The sequence below is a fragment of the Siniperca chuatsi genome, linkage group LG14 (genome assembly GCF_020085105.1).
Source record: "Siniperca chuatsi isolate FFG_IHB_CAS linkage group LG14, ASM2008510v1, whole genome shotgun sequence".
In the NCBI taxonomy this organism is placed as follows: domain Eukaryota; kingdom Metazoa; phylum Chordata; class Actinopteri; order Centrarchiformes; family Sinipercidae; genus Siniperca; species Siniperca chuatsi.
In genome coordinates this window covers 18,178,432-18,192,843 of record NC_058055.1, presented here as the reverse complement: position 1 = coordinate 18,192,843, position 14,412 = coordinate 18,178,432, and the positions used below count along the sequence as shown (strand labels likewise).

The window sequence follows — 14,412 nt, the reverse complement described above, 5'->3', positions numbered from 1 at the left end:
TATGAGGAGGTTTGACGGGTTAATATCAAAGACAATGGATAAAAAGGGACAATGTTGGTTCAACTTCCTGAGTATTTAAAATCTGAGCTTCAAAAGCTAGAAACAGTGCTATAGGAACAGACAAGCTAATGGGAGATGAGCCTCTGCCTTATCCTGCTTCCTCTGAGGACTACAAAGGCTGTTGTAAGCACAGACATTTCTAAGCACAATCAATTTCTGCAGCCAGGGATTCTTAAGTGATGTGACTTTGTAATTAACATACTGCAGTCATACCTGAGCTGACTCTCTGTGGATAGCACAGAAGGTTATTTACTGTACGGTTCAGTATGTAATTGATGTAGCCTACTCTCTTTCCTAATTGTGCTTTGTTGTGCGTATTACAAAGCATGAGGGGTTCTTTTCTATAAATATTTATCTCAATAAATCACTAATAATCTTATAATTATTAAAACATTAATTTCACTCCTGCAACACAAACCAGCAGTTTCCTTAGTTTTTGGGATTTGGGATGTGCACAGTTGCTACACTTAGAGCTGTAAAATGAGAATTTCATCATGTGGGATTTTGGTAATATTGTGAATCATCTAGCTGGATGAAATTAACAATTTATTACTTTTTGTCACTTACAAAAAAAATAAAGGAAGACAACACCCACCCCAGCCACAGCCTGTTCACCGTACTGCTGTCTGGCAAGCTATACAGAGGGGTATGGGCTGCCATACCACCAGACTACAGAGCAGCTTCTTTCCTCAGGCTGTGAGACGCCTCCACTCCACCTCATCATTTGCACTTCACCGCAAATTAATGAAATGAAACTTTATGCTGGTTTTGCACATTAACATTACCATACCACTACCTTTTACACTACCCTCATTCCCACTAAAACAAAGTCTTCTATTTGCACCATAATTTAAAACACTCATATTACACTAATATTACACATATTGTACGTATATATTTTTTACGTAACTGTATATATTCCTTGTAAATGTATAATTTAGTTTTCCTTTTTATTTCTTCATTTAGTGCTACTTGTATGTAGTTTGTTATATTTTATTACCTATTTTATTGCTTATATTCTATTCTAATTTAAATACATCTGTTTATACATGCTCTCTGTGTGTAGCATGGAGGGGACTACACTCGTTTAAACAAACAAGATAAATAATGTTAATTAGTGAGCTTTAAAGGTGCTTGTAGGCATATTTTTAAACTTTGGATAGAGCTAGGTTAGCTGTTTGCCCATGCTACCAGTTTGTATGCTAAGCTAGCCTAATTGCCTCATGGCAAATAAGCATATTTCCCAAAACTATTCCTTTAAAGCAATGTGTAGACCTAGATAGCTGGGTTAGGTCTGGGATCATTTGACCCTGATAACTCCACTATTGGCCTGGGGGGTGTGCAAATAGCCATGTGCTTCCTCTGATAAACATGGTGTCACCGGCTGCTCCTTTTCACCTGATTTAACATCTTAACATGCAGAAACTGCCACATTTCCAGTATACCGTAGATAGATGGGTGAGTGTGTAAGCCAAGTGAGGCTGACAAAATGTTGTGTAGATGAAAGGACTGCATAATTAAACAGTTGGCTGTGGTACGCACTTGTTGATGACAAGATCAGGGGCGAAGCAGAGCATGCTACCGTTACACTGCTCATATGACCTCCAACCAAGACTGAAGGACATGAGGAAGAGCCAGGAGCACTGCAGCAATGTCATCTGGTCATCCAGGTGCAGGTTGCGGAAGCCTAGGAAAGTCAGATAAGCCAAACAGACAAAGAGGCACAAACACATAGTCATACAAATTAAATGAGCAGCCAATGATATGACACTATTTCATTTGAGCATTTATTTGTTCTTTAAACATTGTTGGTCAACAGAGTAGTAATTATTATACTATGATGTCTGCATATTTTTCATAACAGTGCAAGATTATGGTGTTTTTACATATTGGGCTTTCCCACACTATCACCTTGGCAGGCTGCCAGCTGTGGACAATGCACACACAACAAGATCAGAGCCAGGTTTGTCCCTCATCATACTGTCACACACAGAGAAATCACTTAACAAAAGAAATCTTCTACATTACAGTTTCATTGAGAGTTTTTCTCTGGGAAATCTGATCTTAAATCTTTGGTGTGACCAACAGTACAACAATTAGAGTGAGAAGAGAAAATCTCCAAGCAAATACTTTGAGTGATTATCAAGTCATGTGCCTTCTTTCTCATGATTAGAAACTAGCATGGCTGGTTAAAATTCCAAACTCTGTGTTTCCATTTTTGTTTTTGTGGAAATGAAACTGGGTAGCCTTTAAACCCAGCAATTATCTTTTCTCTTGATGTAGAACATGAACATGAATTCAAGTTATTTAGGACAGCAGTAAAATCTAAATATATCCCTATATGAATTGAATCCCAAAGTATTTTGTTTTGGAGTCATGACTTGACAGGAGCTCATATTCAGTCTAATACCAGTGGCATAAAACTGCAGCTACTCAATAATGATGTTGACTTGCTCCTCTTTTGACACCCTCTCCTAAAACATCACATCTCCAATGCACACACACGCACAGCTGTAATGTGACACTGTTAGATAATCAGAAATAATCTAGGAATTGAAACAAGGATCACTTTTTTGCAAAACTATATATACTGTATATATACCCTTTAAATAAATCAAGATGACACTGACAATTGAGATGAAAAAGGGAATTTTCCACTTTACAGAGAAAATGAAGGTTGTAGGGACATCCTCTTTATGCACATTCAAAATGATATTAACCTTGGTCATGACCTGATCAAAATCAAACTACTTTGGAGAGGCTGGGTTTCTAAAGAGAATTGTTCTTTCATAAGCCCCCATTTACTCTCCTCTTCTGTCTGTAATTACAGATTCAGCCATTACAGAGGTCACACTTTTTATTACATGGTTGCTGAACATCTGTTGTTCTTTGGCTCCACTGCCAAGGAGAATCATGTGGGTGGGGTGGGGCTGGGGGTGCTGCAGTGCTCTTATTTTGTCTTTTTGTACAGTTTTAAGTAAGAGACATGGAGAATTTCCCAGTGGCCACCACAGCACCAATTAAGTTAACTAACTGGCTAAATGAATCAGCTAAATGATGAATCTCAGCTACACAATGGCTCATTCTTTGCTTCTCATTAACTGTATGATCCACCTGATTAACCAGAAGCTGCAGTCTAAATCTGAATAGCCCTATCAAAGTTATTAATCTGACTAGAGCAATGTCTTAATACCTGTTCTAACCACTAGAAGGAACACTGTGACATTTTGAATTATGATAAGTTCTGTTTCTTCAATGGAAACATGACATATTTCGCGTTGTTTCGCAAGTTAACTTGCAGCTACTCGCGTTCTTTAGTTTTACTGAGGAATGCTAACAATTCTCACAAACAGATGCTTGGTTAACTGGAGGGTAAAAGTGAAAGCTTGTCATTACGTACTAAATGCCTAGTCAAACTGCAAATATTGAAGTGCACAACCAATGACATTTTCCATCTAAAAGTGATGCAACTTCCTTGACCAGCTGCATGTATTAAAAGTAACAAGTGACTTCATTTTCCATCAGTGACTTGGCCCACTTCACTACACATTAGTCTCAATTACAAGCTGGAAATACTGCCGGTGACACACTTTGCTTGAACAGTGGTATGCATCTAAACCCAACTAAAGGCAACACGTGGTAACTAGCTTTTTGTTACCTGGCAGTGACTTGGCCCACTTGACTGCAGAGATGACCTGCTGTCCTCCCAGCCTGTTGAGAGTGGTCATGAGCCGTGAGGAGGTGTCAGGCAGTGTGCTGTCATAGCCCGAATAGATGATCTCTGGCTCGATGGCCTTGAGCACAGACAGCATGGTGGGCACGAGTTGGGGCATGCACCTGGGGATGACTGGAACAGGCATGTTGCTGATAGGCTCTGATGATCCAGAGGGCCGCTGCACTTTCATCTTGATTAGCTTCTTGTTTTTCCTCGCTGGGGGACGGGCCGGGGCAGAGGAGTAGAAGGGGAGGGAAGGAGAAATGAAAGAAGGGAACCAGTGAGCAGTGGCAGTCGTTATTTTACTTTTTAGGCATTAAGAAGATGCTCCTGTTTTCAACATCTCATATGTATGATTTCTGATTTTACAGACAACCAACAAACAAAGATTCCAACAAATAAATCACGATATTAAAACGGGAAAAAAACATTCCCTGATCTAAACTCGACCACCTCACTTCAGCCTACCCTCACCTGGTCTCTTCATTTGAATTTGAAGCATTGTGCACTCACTTTGAACCCCATGAGTTCTAACAAACCAGAGAAAGTGCCCAGTAATAAGCCATAAAGTCTTCACTTTACTAAGATAAAAACCATTCCATTTCTCAGTGGAACATTTTTGTAACATTTCAAATTTTTTGCAGTTTCTCGAGTGCAACAACAGCAAAAGCAAATAGCTGGATTTTTGCACACAAAATGTAGATTAACTGGGCACCATTCTGACATTTTCTACTAAATGTGCAAAACATGTAAGAGGTTGAGGTTACCTTGAAAAACAGGTTTTTCATACTCTCTACCTTTTTAAATTTCCTCTCTTGGCGTTTCTATGGCAACTAAGAGCCTTTCTGGTGGAAGTCTGTCTACTGATGCGCTGACTTTCATCAAATCCCTCTCTCTGTCTTTCTGTCACTCTGAAACTACTTTCACCTGACAAACACTGGACTGTTTGCATGCAATCTCACTCAACACTGATTTGTGCAAACTACTGGCAGCAATTTTCATGCCCCAAGAACACATCATCAGGTGAAATAACACAACAACCAAGTTCCAAGCACTTAAGCAGCTGTTGTGCATCCCATGTCCATCTTCCAAAGCCTCAGCACAGCTTAGTTGTTGCACTGTGTCCTAAACATTTATCCCTGGAAGCAGAATCAGGTGAAAGGTCACCAGGTAGACTTGGGACTTGACAGTGGATCATGCATTGATCAATGTGTGTGAGGAGGTGGCGTTCTCTCATTCTGCCTGGCCTGCATACCAGCATACGTGTACAGAACAGCACGTTCATACATAATGGCACGCACACACACACACACACACACGTTCACAGATGAGTGACTAACACCAGCACACTGCAGCCTTTTTAATGCTTGTTTAGAACAAAATGTTCAGCAGGACATTGAATTCAAACCTTTTCACTGATTTCAAAGGTCCTCTTAAGGAAGGCCTTCCTCAAGAAGACAAATTTTCCACAGAGCTGTGGCACAGTGAGTACTGGCACTGTACTAGACTAGAGGCAATTTGTTCAATTTCAATATCTTTTAAGGTCTTATTTTGACTTTCTCAAATCCACAGACCTCCAAACCATCAAAATCACAAATTCAAAAAGGATTTTCAAAGTCAGCAGATCATGTGTTTTCATATCTGAAAAACAAAGCGTCATCTTTTTACCAAAAGCAACAATCACCGATTTCAGAGTAATAATACCCTAACAATAATCCTATGGGCACAGATAGGAACAGAACAAAGTTAAAAACTAAGACGAAAGGCAGAGACCATTTTCGAAGACAAAACAACAATATAGCAAGTAAAAAAAGATTTATGAGACAGTATGTTTCAGTGATGTACATAGTGTGAACAGGACTGCTGTAATCCTCAATGTTCATTTGAGGCTGTATGTTCAAAGCAATGGTAATGGGTTAGTCTGTATTTAATGTTTGTATGTAAGTTGTTTTTTGTCATGTTTCCATACCGACATGCTTCTCAATCTTACTGTTCGAATAATTCATAAAAAATACAATCTACTGTCTATTGTTTGCAATTTTATACCTGTTACCTTATACCTGTTTATTTCCTGTTGGCTCCCCGCATACATGAATGGGATAAAATAATGTCATCATTCAGCTCTTCTAGACGTTCAAAATGTTATTGGACCGAATGGATTCAATTCTGGTAATAAAAGTAATTTCAGGGGGTTTGTGACACTCAAAAAAGTGTATATACTGTTTTACAGCCACTCCTTTTTCAGTGATTGTGTGTTGGTAAAATGCTTTTTGGGCCAGTGTGCATCACGTGATAAACGAGGAAGGTGCAATATCCCAAGTGGCCACAAGGCAAGAAATTCTTAACAGCCCAGCTCTGTTTCTGTGGGCTTGAGTGAAACCCACCCATCATATAAAGCTGCATTTGACTGTTAGCTCGTGGGCCATAGTAGCTATAAAGCAATATCAATGCAGAAGTAGGAGGTGTGAATTTAGATTTGGTCAAGGTCTCATTTTTCATTTCCCCCCCATCCTCCGCCTCCTGATCTAACAACGTGGGTGAGGAAGGTGTGGGTGGAGGCTAACAGTTCTCTACAGCTCCATATTGCTCTGCGTTTGCTAAGCCAGACCCTTTTTTGAGCAATCCAATTAAATCTACAGGATTTGATCAAATCCTTGTCATTAACTATACCCAGCCCACATATTCCATTTCGGCTAGAAATACCTCTCATTACGAAAGCTAAAGCCACTCTAACTGCTATTTCACTGACTTTAAAGTCAGTTTTAATGAGGCCTGGCCTGATTTAAAGATGGGTCAGACTATTTACCTTCCAAGTTCATTCCGGCTTGAAGACATTTCCTGAAGCGGCAGGCTGGACAGTTCTTCCTCCGGATCTTATCGATGATGCAGTCATTTCTCCCTGCACACAGGTAGTTGTGCTGGCCTGTACAGAGGAGAGGAAGAAGAAGAGGAAAAAAGGGAGACATATTAGCTAGCTAAGAAGGTTTGAGAAGGATTAGCCTGAGCAATATATATTATGACCACACTAACCACCTGCTGATTCTACAGTAAGCCTGACAAGCCTGTGGCATCCCTCTGGTGTTGACCGCTTCACTTCATCAAGCCTGTACTTGGCACAATCCATGATTGTGTACAGAGCTCTTTCAGCTCAACAATTAGACATGTGGTCCACATTCATATTGTGGACCATGTACTAGAGTCTAAATGGTTCACATTTGTTTGCTGACGATGAAAGCTTTCCCCTTCTCATTATAACTCTTTTGCTACCCGAGTATGAATGAATTAGGATGCAGGAAAATAAACCAGAGATGAAACTGTGATTAGATTAATTTAATTTGAAAAAGAGGCAACAATAGATATTAGACCGGAGGAAAGAAATTATGTGTCTGCACCATCAAACATTTTTAAGAGAAATGTTTATCAGTGATATGCAAGCAACACTATTTATGGGAAACTGACTTTAATAGTTTGGGATATTACAGGATAAAGCTGGCTCTCCATTTCTGTTGTTGGAAACAAATCTGATGAAATGATCAAAACCAACAATGCATCTCTCAATACTTTCCAAATTCCCTACTGGTTCATAGCCCCAAACCCATTGGTTACTAATGAACATGTAAATTAAAAAAACAACAACAACAAAAATAAAACAGGTCATAAATATATGATTTAATTTTTTTTAAAAAAGCTCAGTAATTTCCTTAAAAAGCTTAGCACTGTAGATTTTAGCAAACATTACTCAAACAGGAGTAAATAATGTATTAGTTGCGGATTTGGTAATGAGTAACAATGCTAAAGTAAAGAAAAAAAGACTAATCTAAACTAATGTACAGCTGTGATAAAGGTTTATGACTTAAGAGTAGTTCCGTTGTGATCTTCACGGCTGATGGGATTTGCCGTTCCAGCCATTAATGTTATTTTCAGAAGCCTGGCAATAAATTCTGCTTATTTGTTCATCGTGCCATTTCTGGGCAACACTCTTGTGCTTTCTTTTCATCTTTGTCATCTCTGTGCTGATATCAGACTGTGGCGCTGTCACCATCTCAAGCCTGGAAGATCTATTTTACGTGATGTTTCCATGTCACTTCAGCGGAAGTAGACTGGGCCATGATGCAACAATGTCTTGCTTTTAGCACATACAGTACTTGTGTGGCAGAGCCTGAGGAGTGTCACATGAATCTGATCTTTCCAGCATCAACACATTCTTTTGAGTTCAGTCTGAGACATAATAAATATAACAGACAAAATTAATAAGGGGAATGTCCCTTAACATCATGCTAAGCATGCCATGGTCATCTTTTTAAGTTTTGCTATGACAGTCGTTCTATGAAATCCAACTGTCATGATTAACTAGAATCAACTCAGATGTGCTAAATGAGTCACTAACCCAGCAAAGAACTTCACATCTGCTGCTGATATCATGTCACACTGTGGAAAACAGACCGTAGGCAGTGATTTGGAAAGACTTCTCACTAAACGTTATCTGCCAGTGAAAATGCTGGTGCTGTTGGTTTTCCCACATCCTTCAGTTACTGGTCACTGCTAACAAGAAGTCAGCAGGATTGGAAAAAAATATTCAGTGATGGAAGGTCATCACATTCTAAGAGATTTCCATGTAATTCAAACATGATTTTACTTGCACAGCAAACCTAATTGAAGCTGCCTCTTACATCAAACAATCCATAGGTCTTACAGCTAGCTTTATATTCTTGTCATGGCCTGTATTAACTTATTATTTTTAAGTATTGGTATTCCTAAAAAGCCAATTTAGATCCTGGTCTGACAGAGAAACACAGGGCTCACTGAAAATGCTATGTAAATCACAAACGGGCAGAGAATGAGATGAGATGCGACCATGAAACAAGCTAACAAAAAATAACGTTAGCATGTCTAGTCACTCACTGATTATCCAATTGACAGATGATCTATGCCGCATCTAAAGGTTGAGCTATTTACAACCTTTTCAGCTCAAGCTCTGCGATGGGAAAACATAGCCATATCGCATCTCTCCCCTAGGAGTTGCATTCTTTCATTGAAAAATGTTGAGTTCAAAAGCATGTCTTATTATAGAGCATACTCCTTCTGGATGACTGGTTGACTAAATTATAGCGTACACCCCCATCTCCAATTATGGTAGATTTTGAGATATAAGGTGGAAGGCCTGCTCATTAGTCTTTTCTGGTAAAGTAGCATTATTCATTATTGAGCAGATCTACACAGCTATTACAGCTGTGAGGAGTACAGATACAAATAACAGTATGGAAACCCTGTAATGAGCAGTCTTCATATTCTTGAAACTTGGCACTTTATTCTAAATTGATAAAAGATCATCACACTGGATGATACAGAGAATATTTCACTTGTTCTGCCTCTTCCACTCACCAGTAACACTTGACTTATTGTACACACACACACACACACACACACACTGAGAAGTTTCTGCATGACAAAAAAACATCATTGGCTGAAACAAGACCTTATACAAAGTCAACAGTGCCTTGACAAAATGCCCTTTGGGACCATAAACATTACTGAAAAGCTATGCTATCTTTGAAATAGCATGTGTTTGATGCAGCTTTTTGAACTAAAGGGCATTCAATAATACTGCTGGTGCCATATAATAAAATGTCAAAATAATACTATACAGTGTGTACTTTGTTTTCCTAGAGATGCATGGACATAATAGCAGCATACTGTGCAATATATTAAAATTACATTCCTAATAAAAAATAAGAACTGTCTTTGTATTCAGAAAAGCCTTAAACCTTATTGTAACGATGTCAAACCAGTTTTGAATACTGTGTTCAGCTATGTGTCTACCAATTCCAAAAAAAAAAAAGTCTTGTGATCCTTTATGACCAAGAAGTCCTATAATCGAACCAACAAATCACAAGTTGCGCGGCCACGCATTCCAGATTCACCACCATTATTAACAGTTGGCAGGCATTAATGTTCATTTTGTGAATGAAAATTATGATGAAAAATATTTGCTCACCAGCATCTTTTCCATGATGAAAATGAGATAAGAACTTAATTTCAAAGTAACCTTTGAAAATTAAAACTAAACAAAATGTATTACTATTTACATTAACAAATAAAAAGCTACTGTGAAAGATGGACGAATATACAAATTAACACATTTTTAATGCATCTTTCTTATTCTGACTGGTAAAAACAAAATCTTGTGCCGTCTGACATCTCTTCAAAAGCTGGTTACCTACTGGCTGCTGTTCCTGACAGTAATGTTAGCTAACACATTTATGGATTTAATTAATCTACAATCCCACTGAAAATTAAGCAAGAAGCTGCAACAGCTGGGTAAAAGCACAAACAGACAGGTAACCTGAGATTTATAAGAAGGTAAGCTAACATTACATGATTAGCACGGGCTGTGGATGTAACATTAACCTTACTTTTAGTTGGCTATCTTTCGTGTTCGTGGTAGGAAGGACTGTAGGATTAATGTAGGCTGACAACCGTAAAAAAAAAAACATGTATGTTCACAAGAGGATTATTTTTGCATCAGTGTTAGCCAATGTTTAAGATGCTCACCTAAAGCTAAACTCAGACAACGAACAGTATTTTAGTGAACAAATTTACTACCTGTACAATATTATTAAGAAAATGCCTTTTAATGTGTGTATTTGTATCTGAGTCAGTTCATTTTCAATTTCCTGTATCATGCAGTGCTTTATTTTGCCCACCTCCTGTTTGCTCACAAACGAGTGAATACTGAGTCTAATACAGCAACCCTAAATGCATGTACTATGAGCACCAACAAACATTGAATCTGGGATATCAAGCAAATGATTAGCTCAGCTTAATGATGCTTCAGAACAGCAGCACACTACGTTGACCAATTCTGTAATCAAGATGGAGCAAACAGGTGTCTGTATATGTACTGTTAACATAGTAGTGTAAGTAAGACTTAAGTTCATAGTATGGATTAATGTAACTGTAACAAAGCAGTGTTGTTAGTTACTTAATGCCCAATTAATGAGTGGCAAAGGCTTGTGTCTATGTTTCTCTAGACATTTGTCAAAATAACAGAATGAATCACCTTTGAAACTTACGAATAATCGCAATATTCTACATGGACTGGAAATTAATCTGCAGGGTTGCTGGTGTGATAACAAGATAGCAGCCTGGGGGCTGCCAGTTGAAGCTATCGCTGATATCACAGGAAGTCATTGCAAACAATGGCGTAAAAAGCCATCTGTGGTGACAAAAGTGACAGCTGAATCCCACTGATATCCTCTCTCCCTTATCCTGCCCTGATCTGCTAACAAGGGACTGGCAGCACCCATCAGCAGTGGTTGGTGAAGCCTCTGGCTGGGTTTGGACCTAACACTATCATGTAGGGCTGCAACTAATGAGTATTTGCTCAGGCCCGTGGTTAGCACTGTCAACTCACAGCAAGGAGCTCCAGAGTTTAAGCTATGGTTTATGGTGCCTGCTTGTTTTTTTTTTTTTCTCGCATTCTTTTTGCACTGGAACTGCGCTACCATGCTGTACCAATACAATTACCGCCAACATTGTTGTGTGGCAATGATAAATAAAGTATCAGTAGACACAGTTAAACATACAGAGTGAATAAAACACATGAACAGCACAAGGAAAAAAATGTCGAGGGGTGATTTTTGAGATCAGATCTCCTGTGGTTAATGTGCGTCAAATGCAAAAGAATAGGCCTAATTAGAGACAGTGATTGCAATTATTAGATCTACCACCTGTGAGGATAATAAGGTGGAGCATTCCAAGCAGCAGAAATGGAAGAGCGCAAAATCACTCACAGGCAATTTACGCTGACTTGAATGACCAAATCAGAGCATTTGCATGCATTAACAGATAGTTGGCAGAAGAGGCCATGCATGTGTCTAGGCAGATTGGTCATATTTCAGTGCATATTTCAGTGCTCATAGTATTACCATCATCATCATTATCATCATAATTATAATTATTATTGTTATTATTAAAAGTGAATTTATTTACCATCTGTGTTTTGTCGTGCTCTCCATCCTTCACCATAGAGACAACGACCGGAGAATGGAGAGGGGGGAGAAAAACAAAAATAACAGATATAACTTTCTTAGTGCTACTGTAGGCAGCTCTTTTCAAAATAAAATGTACACTTCAGTTTTTAGTGCTTGGCATTTACACAAGCACCACATAATAAAAAGCTGATAAGCTAGATAACAGAAGTCAACAATCATACAACTCAACAAAGTAACTGTAGCAGATTGACCAGCTCAAATCAAGTGTTCATATTTATAATTTTACAATTTTATCTGTATTACTGTTACTGTACACATATTTTATAAAGGAATAGTAGCCTCAAATAAATGTTTGATTGTATGCAGGAGACTAAAAATGTCTTCAAAGTTTACATTATCAACCATGGGCCATGTTTTAGTCCTGAACTGTTGCAGAAGTCAAACAATCTAGTTTCACTGCATCACCTTACATTCAGAGTAATAATTTCCATACATTGAGTTTGGTCACTAACTGTATTATTTCACTACCAACGTTAGTTACAAATGTAGAGGAAACTGACAGATAGAGATAGTGAACGTAGGTGCAGAACAAAAGAAAAGGACAAGGCTGCCGGTCTGCTAACTGGGACTTGAATATAAGAGATTAATGTGGGTCATTTCTGTGCATTTAGTACCAGTGTTTCAAACTAATTACACATCTGTAGAGACAGCTTTAGATAGACAGGAAATGACACAGAAGCAGAGAGAAGCAGAGGGAGATGGAATGCATCGCACAAAGCCTTTAACACAAATTACTTTCTGTTTGTCAGGTGCATTCCTGGCCCTCCCATCTAAAGTTTCAAGGCAATTAGTGAACAAACTGCTTGCAGACAAGAACTGAATACTGCATTAGAAGATGTCTAATGTTCATGAAGCAAAGCAGAAGAATGACATTGATACTAGTCCTCTATAAGGTAATACTATGTTAATCAGAAGGGTATCATGGTAGTAATATTTTTGGAGTAAGCTTCTTTCTCTGCAATTTGTTGTCAGTCAAAATTACTCGCAATGCATCTCTGCTTTAAAACAGGACAAACAGGAAACGCAAGAGGAGGCAGTGACATGCAAGGTCAGGACTAAGACTCAAACGCACAAAAATGCAAGTACAGTACATAACACGTGTCATGTGCTCAACAAGAACCTTATTATTCCACTCTGACCTTGCATTTTGAGAAATAATTTAATCTTCTGCTGCCTAAGAAAAGAGAAACAGCAGAGATGTTTCACTGCAAACAGCTTCAAGAGCTGATCTTATGTTACTCAAATGAATGAGAATCTTTGGGACAAAATGTACAAAGTTAATGGATGCTAACCATTGCTATTAGGTGCACACGTACAAGGTTTTGGCTGCATAATACAGAATACATGGACATGAATATGCAAATCTGATTATAACCTGGTGTGAATGTGGCCACAATTCATCAGTTCAAAATGAAAAAGGTTTAAATGAAAACACATTTTTTCAATTTACATACTTGTTCTCAAACTTTTTCCTCACAATGATTTGTGTAAATCCCATTATTCAAATCTAAAATCTGAGTTTTCGGTGTTTACAAGTAGTGTGTCATGTCTGAGTGAATGAGTGAGTGACGGAATGCAGGCAGGTAGGCGTGTGAGACCAACCTTCGACGGCCCGCTTGAAGAACACCTTGCAGCTGCCGCAGGTTACAACCCCGTAGTGGCATCCGGAGGCCTCGTCTGAACACACCAAGCAGATCTTATGGGTCTGCCCACTGGGCTTGGTTTGGCCCAGCACCGTAGAACTGCTGGTCTCTCCTGTTCTGGGTGACGGAGAGAGATATACAAAGACGGCATGTAAATATAAAGATGTTTGTGATAAATTCAAGGCGGGCTGGTTTACAGGTATCAACAGCCTCAATGGTCGGTTGTACTGTTGCTAGGAGACATGAAAACCCTTTTAACAAATCCGGTCGACTAAGGGAAATATCTGAACTGAAAAAAGATAAACATTTTGATTGTGCTGTTGTTTCTGTGATCGATGGAGTCTTCTCCTATGGTAATGGCAAAAAAGTTGATGTGGACAAGGGCTTGAATGTTCAGAACAATGATGGTATTCCTTAAAGAATGAAACTATATTGTACAATAGGTTCTTGCAAAAAAATCAATGGGAAGAGAGGCAAATAACTGGAACAAAACAGCACACATACTGTATATTAAACAGTCTTTTCTGTAATGGAGCACAATGATGCAAAGCATTCATTTCAGTATAACTGACTGGGAGGTTGTTTTCAGATGAAGTTCTCTAACTTAAATGTGATATAGTTGAAGGTTTGTTAATTTTGATCGTTTCTTCATTAATGCTTAATGTGTAAGCAAATAAGGCTAACCCAATGAAGCTGGCGACAGCTCTTCTCTGCAGTAACTAAGCTCTAAATCTCACTCCAAGCCTCCAATTTTGTTACAATGCACATTAAACTTGCACACACACAGAGTTGTCATTATCCTCCACTGTCTATGATAAGACTTGAAGTAACTGAGAACTTAGGGGCGTGTTGTGGCCAAACAGGCTCCAGACTACTGTTGGATTGACAATGCTGTGTAATCCATGACAGGAATTTGACAGCATTAGGAAGGCTTAAATCT

General features: G+C 38.7%; 1 protein-coding gene across 3 annotated transcripts in view; it reads right to left on the bottom strand.

Moving 5' to 3' along the window:
- LOC122888750 (glucocorticoid receptor) overlaps nucleotides 1-14,412 on the bottom strand; it is a 66,309-nt gene that overhangs the window by 11,712 nt on the left and 40,185 nt on the right. Inside the window, exons 3-7 of one of the 3 annotated variants that reach the window (XM_044223558.1) lie at nucleotides 13,432-13,589; nucleotides 11,768-11,794; nucleotides 6,582-6,698; nucleotides 3,719-3,991; nucleotides 1,603-1,747 (exon numbers count right to left, since the gene is read on the bottom strand). In XM_044223558.1, the coding sequence (XP_044079493.1) occupies nucleotides 1,603-1,747; nucleotides 3,719-3,991; nucleotides 6,582-6,698; nucleotides 11,768-11,794; nucleotides 13,432-13,589 (720 nt within the window). The remainder of the gene's footprint in view (nucleotides 1-1,602; nucleotides 1,748-3,718; nucleotides 3,992-6,581; nucleotides 6,699-11,767; nucleotides 11,795-13,431; nucleotides 13,590-14,412) is intronic. The other 2 variants (XM_044223560.1, XM_044223559.1) reach the window with 2 other exon arrangements.